The 16,725-nt window shown below is 39.1% G+C and overlaps 1 protein-coding gene across 1 annotated transcript in view; it reads right to left on the bottom strand.

The window, feature by feature from the left end:
- EFHB (EF-hand domain family member B) overlaps nucleotides 1–16,725 on the bottom strand; it is a gene marked incomplete at its 5' end in the record, with an annotated part of 49,459 nt that overhangs the window by 13,064 nt on the left and 19,670 nt on the right. Inside the window, 4 exon segments of the mRNA XM_082655598.1 lie at nucleotides 2,693–2,859; nucleotides 6,780–6,847; nucleotides 7,435–7,518; nucleotides 13,651–13,780. Coding sequence (XP_082511724.1) covers nucleotides 2,693–2,859; nucleotides 6,780–6,847; nucleotides 7,435–7,518; nucleotides 13,651–13,780 — 449 coding nt within the window.

The following is a 16,725-nucleotide window of genomic DNA, read 5'->3' as shown; positions in this document are numbered from 1 at the left end:
TGTTCAACAAATAACAGAATTAATCCTCTAAGCCAAGAAGAGTCATTTAGGAAATCACAGTTTATTTGTTCTGTTTTGTTTTGCTTTTCAATTAAATTAAATCTAGGCATTCAACAGTGTAAGATTCTAATCATCAAAAACAATCCTACAGCTGTACTAGGAAGACCCACATCTTATTACCCACTCAGGAAAAAAAAGCTCCTCAAGGGCACTGAGCACTACATTGTACATATTAAAAGTTAACTATTTACGGGCTTCCCTGGTGGCGCAGTGGTTGAGAGTCCGCCTGCCGATGCAGGGGACGCGGGTTCGTGCCCAGGTCCGGGAAGATCCCACATGCCGCGGAGCGGCTGGGCCTGTGAGCCATGGCCGCTGAGCCTGTGCATCTGGAGCCTGTGCTCCGCAACGGGAGAGGCCACAACAGTGAGAGGCCCGCATATCGCAAAAAAAGAAAAAAAAAAAAGTTGACTATTTAAAAGGTATATCAGCATTAAATAATTCTCAGTAATTTCCTCCTGCTTAATTTAATGTTATCATAAGGAATGTGCCTGGTGGTTCACTGAGATCATCAACAGCTATTAAGATGATCACCTTGATTATGATTACATTTAACATGAGGAATTTTTAGAAAGAGGAGCACTATGCACCCTGCTAGTTTTCCTTATTCACTTTACTACCATGTAAATTTCCCCAATATCATCTTTGTAGATACTTGGAGTTGAGTAAGGTTTAAAATATACTTGTTGGGCTTCCCTGGTGGCGCAGTGGTTGAGAGTCCGCCTGCCTATGCAGGGGATGCGGGTTCGTGCCCCAATCCGGGAAGATCCCACGTGCCGCGGAGCGGCTGGGCCCGTGAGCCAGGGCCGCTGAGCCTGCGCGTCCGGAGCCTGTGCTCCGCAACGGGACAGGCCACAATAGTGAGAGGCCCGCATACCGCAAAAAAAAAAAATAAATAAATTTTATATACATATATATATATATATATATATATATATATAACTTGTTTTTGCTTAAGTAATTTAATTCTGAAGAAAAATTTTTAAATTACCTGTAAATAGCAATCGGTCTCTACTAAAAACCAGAGAAACAGTTGAATACTTACATTTTCTTTAAACACAGTCGTTGATGACTGATTGGTGTTTGTCCCGACATAATTAGTACAAACTTAACTGAGGTATTTAACCCACTTTTTATTCACCAGTACATCACAGGTACACAGGCCCCTAAATCTAAAATCAGATAAGACTCATGGGCTTAAAATGAATTAGCCAATGAATGATCAAGATTTTTTCCTAAGATAAAAATTGTGAGGTGTCACTTTTCTAAAACTGTACTCAACATTGGAATGGAGATAAGAATATTATCTTTTTTTCCTTTTGAGATGAACTAAAATTATTCTGCTCTTTCTTTTCTTCTCCTATCAAGATTATGATGCACTACATCATCATGGGTTTATTTATGAGCTTTTATTTGTTTATGTTCATTCTAAAACGGTTTGAGGCTGCCTAGAAAAGGAAGTACAATGAGAGCCAAAAAAAGTGAGGAAATCAGGGCAAAGAGAAAATAAAGTTGGACTAAAATAAGATGAAACCTGAAATAAAAAGAGTGCACAAAATGTATGCTATAAGATCACCTTCACAAACTAGATGTGTTTCTCTGTATTGGCTCTAAGCTTCCTGGCAGCCAAGTCAAAAAGGTATGCACTATTGGTCCAAAGTCATGCTGTACATGACGCAAAAACAAACCAGACACCTAGACAAAGCACAGTTATGTGTTTTAGAAAGACTGGGTTTCCTTATAAAGAGGATGCGTGTGACAAAAATAAATAACAGCCGCGTGGGCGTACTAATAAAAAATGTGCCACGTTTCACAAACTGTTTGTGTAGTAGCGTTCCTTAGTGCAAGCCTAAGGCGCTGTGCAGCTTGGTAAATCCTGTAATGGCCTAAAATGATGTCCGGTAATTATGCAGCCCTGGGTTGATCTGACTTGATCAAAGAATAAAAGTTAGAGGAGCTTGAAAATTGAGTGATCTTACTCTCAAAACTGAAACCACACCTGGTGCCCAGGGGAGAGCGTTCTAAGCTTGACTTGGACCAGACTGACAGTACCGTGTGTACACATTCAGAGTGAGGCAGAGACTGTCCATCCCCCAGGCTCCCAGCACACTCTAGTTTAATGATCTGCAACAGTGGTTCTCAAACCTCAGCCTGCATCAGAATCACTGAAAAGCTTGTTAAAACACAATTGCTAGACCCCAACCCCAAGTTCCTAATTCAGGAGGTCTGGGGTGGGCCTTAGGACGTGCCTCTCTAACATGTTCCCAAGTGATACTGACGATGGTGAAAGAACCACATTTTGACAACGCAGGTCTACTCCAGCAAACATTTTCTGTCAAGGGCTCAAAAGTAGATATCATAGGTTTTGCAAGCCATTCAGTCTCTCTGCATGTGTAGTTGCAAAAGCAGCCGTGGACAATACTTAAAACAAATGGACAGGCATATGATCCAGCAATGCCACTCCTGAGCATATATCCAAAGAAAACTCGAATTCAAAGAGATACATGCACCCCAATTTTTTTAAATATAGGCATGTAAAACTATTTACAAAAACAGGTGGTGGACCGGACTTGATCCTGATCTACACCAGCCTGCTGGGACCTGTAAGCCCATGCGTAGACCAAAAAAGCTTCACTTTACTACTGGCCTTGTCATAGTGTCTGAAGGCTGACAACAAAGTGTCAAAGTTTTGGTAGTTAACTTTCTTTAAGTGATGTCGCACTGCTGCAACCAGGGCTCTCTGTCTGTCCTTGCCTCGGAGATATTCTCCCGGAAGTCTTCTGTGGATGAGATCACCAGCTCCTATTGAAGAGAGGGGGAAAAAAAGTCTTTTATCTGAATTTAAAGTCTGTCACAATTATTCCCACACTAACTGAAACAGAGAGAGATCTAGCAACTTCTGTGAATGAAAAAACCTAACTCCAATACTATTATGCATCATGACAGAAAATTCTTTTGTATAAAAAAAAAAGTACAAAGTAATTGATAAAAATGAATACTTCTGCTTTATGCGACTTCTTTGCTCAATGAAAAAAATCTGAAAAAATGAATTTTATGGGGGAATCATGAGCCCACTCAGCTGTCAAATCCTTTCCTAAGACAACAAAGTCCTTGCCTGACACCCTCTTAGCAGACATTTGTCTACAAGGCTGAGGATCTGAAAGCTGGGGCTGATTCCACGTGGGGGTCACTCTGTGTGCCTCAGGGTTGACCAAACATCTGGGAAACCTTGTAAAAACTGGACACAAGTTCCCTACTCCTTCCTAATGTGAGTTTCCGGTCTGCCTTCAGTCTGCACACCAAGCCCCCATTTCTGTCCTGCTTCCCCTACACTATTACCAGCACAGGAGACCTCCATTCACAGTCCATTAAGTGAGTCCTGACCCACAACCCCGAGTGATAACCCCTCCAATCCACCTGCTGCCACTGCCACCCCCAGCCCTTGCTTCCACTTTTCTTTCATGACTTAAAGGAACTTTCCTGAATTATGACACAAAGAAAGTACAAATACACTACCTCTAAACCCCATTGCTTGGATGTTAATGGTGACACAGATCAGACCAGAGTTGACCATGTTGCTTCAGATGTGACGGCTTGGTGGATGTCACCAGAAGAAACCTTCTGCCTCTGTTCTTTTTCCCCTGGCCTATACCCCTCCCTTCCTGCTTTCTTGCGACAGGGTCATGCTGGCAGTTGGCTGTGATATCCTGGGTAGGTTAATTTAAATTTCAACATTGATGGATGCAACTACAGAGGATCATACTAAGTGAAGTATGTCAGAAGGAGAAAGACAAATCCCATACGATATCACTTATATGTGGAATTTAAAATATGACACAAATGAACCTATCTATGAAACAGAAACAGAATCACAAACATAGAGAACAGACTGGTGGTTGACAAGGGGGTAAGGGGTTGGGGGAGGGAAGGATTGGGAGTTTGGGGTTAGCAGATGCAAACTATTATATATAGAATGGATAAACAACAAAGTCCTACTATATAGCACAGGGCAGTATATTCAACAGCCTATGATAAACCATAAAGGAGAACAATTTTTTTATATGTATATGTATGTATAACTTTGCTGTACCGCAGAAATTAACACAACATTGTAAATCAACTATACTTCAATTTTTAAAAATTGAAAAAAAATAAATTGCAACATTGGTTGCAGTTCAAGGCAACTAATATTCACACCTACTTTGTACAAGGCCCTATATTATTAGGCTCTGTCAAGGGTCTTTTTTAATAGGTACTCGTAGCACCTCTAAGTTCATTATAAAATCAGGAGTTAATCCTGCGTATTCTGACAAAAGCCTTCTTTCTAAGGGTAGACCCTAAGTATGGGTGAAAAGCCCACAACCAGTGCTGGTTCCAGGAACTGGCCAAGTGCCTCAGAACAAGATCATCTGAAACGGGGTCAGCTATTATCAGACCATCCTAACGTAGGCAAAACCCAAGTAAGGCTCTGCGAGAGGAAATCAAAGTGATTAGGGGTGATTTTTGACACATAAGTGTGGCTTCCTTTCCTCTTCCACATTTCTTCCCCTGATGTCAACCCTCTGGGGGGCTTCTCTGTATAAGGACCTCCCCCCACCCCGGCTCTTCCACAAGATGGCTCTTGGTTGAGTTTTTTTTTTATCTTCAGAGGCCTTCACTCTCCATTAACATCCAAAAATAACCATTTGAATGGTTGTATCTCCAACTCTACCTGGTTTTCCCACCACAACCCTACCAGGTATGACTGCCTAGTGGATGAGAGGTAGGCTGATACCCTCTTCTGGCCTGGCCCTGAGAGAATATTTATGAAGCTCATGTCAAATCACTGACGACTACTCAAGGGCCACCTCTAAAGAGCTGAAATCAGGAGTACAAGCTGTTGCCCTAAGAGAGAGACCCATGACCTCGCTACCACGCCAGGGACATCAGAAAAGCCACGCCTGCTCCTCAGTTGCACCCTGCCTGCTACCAATTCTCATGATGCACCACTGCCTATGATTCTCCTCCACATCGCATCTGCCCTGGTGCATTCTGGGAGCCAGATTCTCCCCCACATTGCCTCTGCCCTGGTGCATTCTGGGAGCTGGACACAGCCCTTGCACTCTTCCTGGAAGCATCGTAACATAACCAACAACCCCAGGCCTGAGGGATGAGGCATTCTTTGTGCAGTTGCCTTTCTTTCCCTAAGTAAGGGTAAGGGAGCAATCCAGGCCCAGTAAAGAAACCAATATGTTCTCGGAAGCAGGCAGACCCTGAAGCTTTCCACGGAATAGATGCTGCTAGTTAACCCCAACAGTAGTCACAAAAGGCCACTGGGGTTAATCTGTGTCCATCCATGAGCTCCAGGAAAAGTCTAGAGAGGGCTGACAGTCCCCTTACAGAATTACGCTGTATGGTGCCAAGGCCAATACTGACACATTTTTTAAACTATTAATGTCAGTGTCCTTCCTTTTCACTTTATAGCTCTATCTTATCATTCAACTTTTAAGGGTAATGTAGCTCAACTATTAGGAAATTTGTCAATGTTGCCTAATTGTCAACATGATAAACTATGTGTTAGATACATTGATTCATGCTATAGATACCGGGGAAAACAATGTACTGTGCACTAGACCCCAAGAATCCAACAGACAGCAAGATGGGGCGCCAACCAGCATGAACCTGCCCTCAAGGAGGCAGCTGAGCATGGTTATCTACTTGTATTTCAGGCTAACTGATGGATTTCCTAAATCATCCCTTACCCACTTCTAGAGGTATGAAGAGCCTCTAAGATGGGCAGGCATCCATTAAACATGTAACAGTGGATCTAAAAACAGAACCAAAATATAATCTCCTAATGTGGTGGTTCATGGTGCTCTGAAACACCATGTTGCAGAAGCTCAGTAAATATTTATTTTATTTGTCAGTGAGTGGACTTTAACACATTTTTAGTAGCAGTTCTTAAAGTTTAGTGTACATGAGAATATATGAGCATGGGTCCCAGGAACCTGCATATTTAATAAATTCTCTGGGTGATTTTAATGCAGGTACACTGCAGACTGTATTTTGAAAACCAGTAAAATACAGCCCAATCCTGATAAGTTTTGGCAGAGTTTTCCCTTTGGAAGTCTGCTGTTTGGATCCCTTAGCACTAAAGACAAAAATCCTGGGAATTTTCTTCTGCCACTTTATAGGTTGATTAATTGATTGGCTGGTGGGAAGAGTGGTTCTTAAGTATGTGGTTGTAGAGTACAGTGCTTTCTGGAACTTGAATGTCCCTACAGTTCATCTGGGAATGTTGCAGTTTCTGATTCAGTAGGTCTGGGGTGGAGCCTGAGATTCTGCATTTCTAAGAACCTTGCAGGGGCCACCAACACTGCCCATCTGCAACCACATTTTGAGTAACAAGGGCCTAGTACAATATTGGAATTCATTAAAAAGCTACCTCACTTCACTTTGGCTTGTTTAATACAGGCCTTATTTATTTTCTAAATAAAATTCTGAGCCTTAAATACACTTAAGGAATTCATTACAAGGGCTTTAAACTGTTCCTATTTCAAATATAATATGAAAATTTTGTTTCTTTCTTGTGCTACAAATTGTTCTCTTTAATGTTAATGTAATATTTTAAGCCATTAAAATTAGAAGCTTTGAGAGAAGGAGATGGTGAACTTAACTGCATGATTTGGGGGGTGGGGGGGATTTTGTTGTTTGTTTTTTAAGAAGAAAGTTTGTATATTTACCATAATCATCAGGACGGAGACAAGCCCCAAATATGTGGTCTGGGGGAACATTCATTGTTTCTGCAATGCTATCAAAGAAAACAAATCTTTTAGTGAAAATTCCCACCACATGGCATCCCTGGAATTTAAAATATGTTTGCCTTTTTTTTTTTATCGCCTATATTTTCTCCTATAACCAAACTATGAGAATCAAACAGAAGTTCTCCAACAGATCTTTTTCCTAATCTCCCACTCGCATTAGCAATGGCTGAATGCTTTCACTGGCTTCCAGTGAAAAAGTCCAGACTGCAGAAGAAAAAACAGAACATACTCAAAGCAGAATTATGGAAGTACATACATATACATGGGGGGGCGGGGACAAGGAAGAGAGAGGAAAATATAATGCAATAAGTTAAATTTCTGAGATCTCAGAAATAAAGCTTTACACAAAATTCTTCCACCCTGTTCTCCAAAGGCCCTGTCCATTTTGGAGACTCAGTACTTTCCTGGAACCCCAGGCGCTATAGAGGCTAATAAGAGTTCCCTGATTAACACAAAAGGATGATTCTTATTTAATTGATAGAATCTAATAGAACACAAACCAAAATTTACCACAAGAGTAGTTTGTAAATTTGATCCAAAAACATTTTCAATTCTAAGTTAATCATGAACTTACGGATCTAAAGTTCTTCCAAGTTTATGTTGAAATTTTTCTTTGAAATCATCAACTCTCTTGGATACAACCTTAGCTCCTCTTTTCCTATAAAATTAGAAAATTGTCAGGTATCTGTATTACCTAAAGTATTCTTGGCTACCAAATATACATATGGTGAGGAATACCATAGTATCATTTGGGCCATCACAAAATAAATCCAGTTTCAAAAGAAATTGTATGCTAAAAAGAAAGCTTTATGTGTTCATTCGTCTATCATGTATATTCTATTATAAAGATAAGTTTATAATAGAATATAAAATTTTGATTAAACAATAAGACAAGCAAACAAAATTTTTTTCAGTAAACAAAAAGAATTAATATCATTCTTATGAGTGTAACTCCTAAAACTGCTAACGGAACAGTAAGCATAAAAGAAATAAATAACCAAAGGATATAAACAAATAACTCAAATCCAGTAAGCAAAATATGGAAAAATTATAATACTCTCCAGTAATAAAAGAAATATAAGATAAAAGAACAACAAAGTACCACTTTTAAATAGTACGTAAGTAAATATATATATATATAGAGAGAGAGAGACAAGAGACAGAGAAAGAGAATATCTAACATTGGCAAAAAGTATGGTAAAACACTTGTAGATTGCGAGTGCAAATTGCTATAATCCTTTTGGAAATAATTTGGTAACATGATTCAAAAAGCATAAAAATGTTCATCCTCTTTTATCCACATCTGAAAACCAATCATAAGGAGATAATCCACATAATTAAGTGTGAAAAGAAGTTACATTTATAAAAATGCTTGTAGCCTCACTGTCTACGATGGGGAAAAAAAAAAAAGAATCTAAATGTTCAATCCTGGAGGGTGATTATGTCGTATTAACAAGAACACACTTTGTGTGCATTCAAAATGTTGGTTATTTAGAATACACAGCAATATAAAATTATTTTATGTTAAGTTAAGAAAAACCAGGATATAAAATGTTATTGCACTCTGATTAAAGCTATGCAAAAGTCAACACAGGAAGCCACACTAGAAAGAAATAGATTAAAAAGATAATAAAGGTTGAATTAAGGTGACAGGATTATGGGTGATTTTATTTTGCCAATTTTCTGTAACATGATTTCATTACTTCTATCACTGTGATTAAATGACTAAGAATTTCTTTTGAGAACTGCAAAATTACAGCACCGCTATTTAATAACATTAAAATTAATAAATTCTCTATTGTTTTGCTAAGACTAAAAACAATGAACATTAAACTCTTAGATTCCATTTGCTTTTAAAACTGTTTCCTGTACTGGAGAAATATGGAGTTGAATAAATTTCTGGAGAAGAGTGACACTCTGTGGAGAAACAAAAGATGAAATATAAAGTAATTCATCTTTTATTTCTTCATTTACTTCCCATTAGTTCAAAAAGGGAGAAAAAGAACAATATGGGTAAAGTCAGAATAAATCAGAGGCAGTTTAAGGGCTGTAAGAACAAATAAAGTTGACAATCTAAAACCAGCTCCAAGGACTTCCCTGGTGGCACAGTGGTTAAGAATCCACCTGCCAATACAGGGGACACAGGTTCGAGCCCTGGTCCAGGAAGATCCCACACGCCGCAGAGCAACTAAGCCCACGCACCACAACTACTGAGCCTGCGCTCTAGAGCTCGACAGCCACAACTACGGAGCCCGGAAGCCCACGCTCCTAGGGCCCAAGCTCCACAACAAAGAGAAGCCACTTCAATGAGAAGCCCGCGCACTGCAACAAAGAGTAGCCCCTGCTGGCCGCAGCTAGAGAAAGCCCACATGCAGCAACGAAGACCCAACGCGGCCAAAAATTAAAAATAAATAAATAAATAAAACCAGCTCCAAGGGGCATGATTAGGAGCAAGCCTGGATGGTAAAGGTAAGGATTCTAAGTCATGGAGCCTATGCTTCTCAGCCTAAAAGTGCCTGGGTTATGTTTCTGGGAGAATCGGGAAGTATTTCTGAGCAACCAAGTATGTCAGAGTATCAATAGCTGTAACATCATTACACACCTTAAAGTATTCACTAACCAGCTCAGAGTAAAGTCTCTGCGTGCCAATCAATTTTTTCATTCAGACACATACACCCACCCACACACACACCCCATTTCAACATTCTAACTGATTCTTCAGACCAAAGGTCATAAACAGAATATAGATAGAGGTAGTTTTATGGAGGAAATATATTCCTTAAAAGTATATATCTCTAATAACTCTCAAAAGTTAAGAGTGAAACAAATTTATGTTAAAATAGTGCATATCAAAATGAGATGTAAACAAAACAGAAAAAGACTCACAGACATAGAAGACAAACAATGGTTACCAAAGAAGAAGGTGGAGGAGGGATAAATTAGGAGTTTGGGGTTAACAGATACACACTACTATATATAAAATAGATAACCAATATAAATAACAGGGAATATAGTTCCCTGCGCTATACAGTAGGCCCTGTGCTATACAGTAGTTCTTGTATAGCACAGGGAACTATACTGCATATCTTATAATAACTTAGAGTGGAAAAGAATCCGAAAAAGATTAAATTTATATATATATGAATAAATACATCACTTTGTTGTACACCTGAAACTAACACAACATTGTAAATCAACTATTCTTCAATTTAAAAATAAAGACAAAAAAAGAAGAAAATAGGAACAAAAAAAAAGAGATGTAAACGAATATACTTCACTCTAAGTTTATAATAGAAATCACACTGAAGAATGAAGTAGTGAGTCCTTTTTGAAATACAAAAAATCAAGGGAATAAAGAATCTATCATTTCAGCAATAATTTTCCAACTAAGTTCGAAATACAGAAAGTGATCAAATAAAACAGTGTTCCATAAATGATGTTTCCTTGTGGGTAGAGACAAGTTGGTGGGAAATGCATCCTGCATATGGCCTGCTTTTATAAATTCAGTGTGGTTTTTTATGACTATCCCTAATCATTGATAAATATGTGCTTGTTAATGACCCAGAAGCTCTACTCTTAGGACCTCCTTAAGGCACCTTGTGAATATGTTTATTTCATATCTTTAAGAAATGGATAATAGATTTAATATTTCTAAGCTTTCAGAAGTGGATAAACCATATTTGTCACCTTCTTTTAAGTGTCAATTTCTATGTTATATTTAATTATAAATATCTAGTGAAATACTTAAATCATTTCTTCATGTTTTCCTTTATGTATATTTTAACAACTTTAATAGCGATAAATTCATGAATATTTGTTTTATAAGCTCTTCTTCTATACCCTAAAGAAAAACTATCTCATATGGGTTTAGTATAATATTGGAAGAATTTCTTCTGTGTTTATGTTTTAACATTATTGTTTTCAATAATTCAAGTATCAGAAACTCATATAATAAGGGAGTGGGAGAAAAATGGAAATCAAAATTTCAGGCCTGTGATCACAGAATCCACTGTCTATACCCCTGGTGTAGTGGTTAAAGACAGCCCCTGGCGACACACTGCCAGGGTTTCAACCCTACCCCTAGTATTTCTCAGTTGCATGATCTTGGGCAAATGATTTCACTTCTCTGTAGTTCAGTTTCTTTTTTTTTTTTTAATTTTATTATTATTTTTTTTTATTATTTTTTGCTGTATGCGGGCCTCTCACTGATGTGGCCCCTCCCGCTGCGGAGCACAGGCTCCGGATGCGCAGGCCCAGCGGCCATGGCTCACGAGCCCATCCTCTCCGCGGCATGTGGGATCCTCCCGGACCGGGGCACGAACCCGCGTCCCCCGCATTGGCAGGCGGACTCCCAACCACTGCGCCACCAGGGAAGCCCTGTAGTTCAGTTTCTTCATCGGTAAAATGGAAAGGCTAAAAATTATAGTACACCTGAAGTATAGTTGAATTACAGTGTTGTTAGTCTGCTGTATAGCAAAGTGACTCAGTTATGCATATATATACATTCTTTCTCATATTCTCTTCCGTGATGGTTTATCACAGGATGTTGAATATAGTTCCCTGTGCTGTACAGTAGGACCTTGTTGTTTATCCATTCTGTATATACCAGTTTGCATCTGCTAATCCTAAACTTCCAATCCTACCCTCTCCCACCCTCTCGCCCCCTTGGCAACCACCAGGCTATTCTCTGTGTCCCTGATTTTGTTTCTGTTTCATAGATAGGTTCAGTGAATAAACTTTTCCATACCCCCCCGAAAAAAATTATAGTACACCTACCTCACAGAGGTGTTGGTAGGATTAAATTAATCATATATAAAGTACTAAGCATTTGGCCTCTATAATTGGAAGCTGTTATTTCAGCGACCAGACAGGCAAATGAGCGAGGCAGGTGGGTGCCTGTGGGAATGTGCAAACTCTGTGTGCACCTGGGGGCCTATGGAAACTTGGAGGGCCAGTGTATCCTTTAAAGAGGACAGAGGGTGTAAAAAATGGTACAAATGAACTTATATACAAAACAGAAATGACGTCACAGATGTAGAAAACAAACTTATGGTTACCAAGGGGGAATGGGGGGAGGGATAAATTGGAAGATTGGGATTGACTTATACACACTACTGTATATAAAATAGATAAACAACAAGGACCTACTGTAGAGCACAAGGAACTCTACTCAATACACTGTAATGACCTATATGGGAAAAGAATCTAAAAAAGAATGGATAGATGTACATGTATGACTGGTTCACTTTGCTATACAGCAGAAAGTAATGCAACATTGTATTTGTTTTGTTTTGTTTTTTGGTTTCTTTGTTTTTGTTTTTGGCCGCACTGTGCGTCACGTGGGATCTCAGTTCCCTGACCAGAAATCGAACCCGCAACCCCTGCAGTGGAAGCTCGGAGTGGATGGCCAGGGAAGTCCCAACACATTGTAAATCAACTATACTCCAATAAAAATTAATTTTTAAAAAGTTATAAACTAAAAAAATAAAGAGGGCAGAGAGCAAAGCAAATCCACTCCCACCATTGATGTATAGAAATGCAAGCCCAGTATATTCGTTTCCTGTGGGTGCTAGACAAATTACCATGAACTTGTGGCTTAAAACAGTAGAAATGTATTCTCTGACAGTTCTAGAGACCACAAGTCTGAGATCAAGGTGACAGCAAGGCTGCATTCCCTCCAAAGGCTCTAGGGGATAATCTGTTCATTGCTTCTTCCAACATCTGGAGGCTGTTGGCACGTTTTTTTTTTTGTGGCCTTCCTTAGCTTGCTGTCACATCATTCCAGCCTCCTCCATCTTCACATCACCTTCTTCTCCTCTGAATGTCTTCTGCTTTTCTGTCTCAATCCTCCCTCTGCCTTTCCCTTATGAGGACACTTGTCACTGGATTTAGGGTCCACCCAGATCATCCAGAATGATCTCTTCATCTCAAGATCTTTAACTTAATTGCATTTACAAAGACCCTTTTCCCATATAATATAACCTTCATAGGTTTTGGGAATTAGAACATGGACATCTTTGGGGGCCACCATTCAACCCAGTACCTCAGTATTTTCAATCTTCTGATTTTTTAAACATAGTAGGAAATATAGGTTTTTATTTTGTTTGTTGGCTTAGATATAAAATATAAGACAGGGAATGAAAAACTAAGGAAACTTATTTTAATTTCTTAGGAAAGTAGTCAAAATGTAGAATGCAGGTATAAAAAGGTCACAGTTTGTGAGAGTTAAGTCAGATGCTCAGGTGCCCAAATAACTATTAAAGAAAGCTGAATGATAAATGACTGGTCAATTATATGTGACATGATTGTCTTTGTTGAGACTTGAAACCCCACTATCTTTAAGAAACATAGTAGGGTTGATCCCATAGATTAAAAACATTCATGTATGTCTTCCAATCTGCTGAAAAGACATGAAATTACTTTAGAATCACAAGCACACACACAGGGAATTCCATGGCAGTCCAGTGGTTAGGAGTCTGCACTTCCATTGCAGGGGGCCTAGGCTCTATACCTGCTGGAAGAACTAAGATCCTGCAAGCCACGCGGTCAAAAACAAACAAACAAAAAATCAAACAGAAAAAAAACCAACAACAACAAAAAGACAGTATCATGGTTATCTCTGGGGGAACTGGACAGTTTAGAAGACATATCACTGTGTATCTTTTTCTATTATTTTTATGTTTGAACCATGTCACTGCATTACCTCTTCAAAAAATAAACGTAATAAACTGTCAAGTCCATGTGCCATATATCTAACACTTGTTCCAAGACACAACATACTTAAACTTACATTTGTAGTTCGTGGAGCCAATGTAAAGTTTTTGCCATGTTTCGTCCATCATTAAAATGTGGTGTTGGGATCCCATACAAGTTAAATCTATGAAAACTTGACGGATTATACTTTCGGTGCTTTGCTTCTCCTAAGAAAAGAAAAGGGAAGACTTCTGACTTAAGCAACACAACTTTGTGCAAGAAGCGCATGATGTTCTCACTGACAATGAAAATGAGAGTGGGAAAAAGAATGGAACTGTCACAGCACAGGAAACTGCACACATTTGGCTACAGATGACAGATGCATTCTCCCATGTGAGCTGGGAGACTGGTGGAACAAGGGTTCCTTGTGTTAATATTTGGAAAGTAAGTAGAAAAATGATGTAGGAGAAAGACATATAACTGATGAAAAATTCAGGGCCCATCAATGTTAAAGAAATCCTTAAGATCAGGGGAGGTACTGCAAGGCTTTGTGACCCCAGCGGTGCTTTAAGCTATGCTAAGATTTGAGAGATTGGTGTTTTATATTTGCTCTTACTGAGATTTGCGTTACAACCTTCACATTTCGTTATAATCACTTATCTCATATTAGAGACATTCAAAGGTTGATAGAGGGCTGAGAACCCAACAGGGAGGTCTTTATTTTTAAGATCTAGTACTGTACCATGATGTGGTATTAGTTTTCTATTTGTAGATAAGAAAGTAAGACTGAAACTAGAGATCAGCTAAAAGGTTATAAAATGATGGAGAAAAGATATTCAGCCTCACCAGTAACCCAAATAATGTAAGCAAAAACAATAGCGCACAGTCATAATTCGACTCTCAGTTAAGCAAAAATAAAGAAGATTGGCAAAGTTCGCCATTGGGGAAGATGCAGGGAAATGGAAATTCTCATACACTGTGCCTGCGAGGACAAACTGGGGCAGCTATTCAGGTGGAGAGTTTGGCTCTAAGAGTGAAATTTTCAGATGCTCAGAAATGTAGGAATGTATCCTATGGAAACAAATCACATTCACAAAGATATATAAACAATACATTTTTGTAATCCTGAAAAATACAATATTGATAACTGACCTGAAAAGACAACCAAGAAATTTCATATGTGGGGGGGGGGGCAGGGAAGAAAAAGGGGAAAAAAAAGTGTGTACAGTAGGATGCAAAACACACACATACACTCATATATGAATGAGCAAAGAAAAACATATGAAAGTATCACCTATGGCAGACTGGGAATTGTGGGAGATTTTCTTTGCATTTCATATACTTCTATACAACCTGCATTTTATAAAAGAAAATATGTATTACTTTAGTAATAATTTAAATTAAGTGTATTTAAAAGAGGTTGTTATTGTTATTGAATGATGTCCTTGACATACTATTTCAAGTAAGTGCATATAGCAGTTTCTCCAAAAGCGTGGAGATTATTGTCACATTTAACTGAAGATAGCTCCGTGGATGGGGGTTAGAAAGATGTTTGATGTATCAAATGTAGTTATCTCTGACTAATGGGATTTTAAGGTTACATTTACTTTTTCTTCATTTTTCCATGATATTTACATTCTCTACAATTATATTTTTATAATAAAAAATAGTGCTTTCATTAAAGGGAAAAAGTAAAAAATAAATATTTAAAGGATTGGATTCTATTCCTTTTCAAGAGGCTAGTGAGACTTTTGTAAAAATCAGCAAATGAAAGTAATTTCAGTCATGTGATAGTCCATTAGAGTCTTCTAAATATTAAAAAAAAAATTGGACTGGGAGTTTGGGACTAGCAGATGCAAACTACCATATATAGAATGGATAAACAACAAGGTCCTAGTGTAGAGCACAGGGAACTATATTCAATATCCTGTAATAAACCATAATGGAAAAGAATGCACATATGTACAACTGAATCACTTTGCTGTACACCAGAAACTAACACAACATTGTAAATCAACTATACTCCAATATAAATAAATAATTTTAAAACTACACTCATTTTCCTCCAAATTGTCCTCCAAATGCTAAATGCATGTAAAGGGTGTCTATATACATATTCATTGAAATAGTTCTTTCTTAAAACAATTAAATGGCATTGGATTAGATTGTGCTATCGATGCTAAACTTTTCCAAAAATGAATAAAATATTTTCACAAGAGAGGAATGGAGGGAAGGAGGAATAAAGAAAAGAAAGACTAGAAGGAGGAAAAGAAGAAAGGGAGGGGACTTCCCTGGTGGCGCAGTGGTTAAGAATCCGCCTGCCAGTGCAGGAGACACGGGTTCCGGCCCTGGTCCAGGAAGATGCCATAGAGCAGCTAAGCCCGTGTGCCACAACTACCGAGCCTGCGCTCTAGAGCCCGCGAGGCACAACCACTGAGCCTGCGTGCCACAACTACTGAAGCCCACGCGCCTAGAGCCCGTGCTCCACAACAAGAGAAGCCCCCACAATGAGAAGCCCACGCACTGCAACGAAGAGTAGCCCCCGCTCACCACCACTAAAGGAAGCCCACGCGCAGCAACAAAGACCCAACTCAGCCAAAAATAAATAAAATAAAATAAATTTATATTAAAGAAGAAGAAAGGGAGGGACAGAGCCAGGGACGCGGAGGAGACACGGAGAGAATCCTTGTCAAGGCTGTGAAAAAGCGCGGTGGAAGCAGCCGTGGGAGGATGGAGATGATCTCAGGACCGGGGTGTACCGGCAGCGTAAGGAACCAGCAGAGACTGGTCATGGGAGAAGGGAATGGCTGACTCCAGCCGGGGAGCAATGGGCATAGCAGACAAGCCCCAGAAGGAGTATGATGTGAGGGGGCGGTGGAGGAGAAAAGTAAAGAAATAAAGACGGAGAGAGGGGTCTTGTGCTGCAGTGAAGGGCTAGTCTTACTTCTAACTAATGCAGATTAGTTCGTGAATCTTGCACAGGCCATCGGCTTTCTCAGGACAGGTATCAGAGTCTAACTGTCAATCCTCTGTTAGATCAAGATTCTACTTAGCACCCACACGTCAACAATTAAATTGTAGTTTACAGCAAACATCCAATGCCTTTTAGTTATGCTATAGAATAATTCTAGTAATAAGGCTTTTAGTCAAGATCACTTAATAATAATAATAA

The sequence above is a fragment of the Grampus griseus genome (genome assembly GCF_964374135.1).
Source record: "Grampus griseus genome assembly, chromosome: 5".
NCBI classification, from domain to species: domain Eukaryota; kingdom Metazoa; phylum Chordata; class Mammalia; order Artiodactyla; family Delphinidae; genus Grampus; species Grampus griseus.
This window is presented reverse-complemented; position numbering and strand designations above follow the sequence as displayed.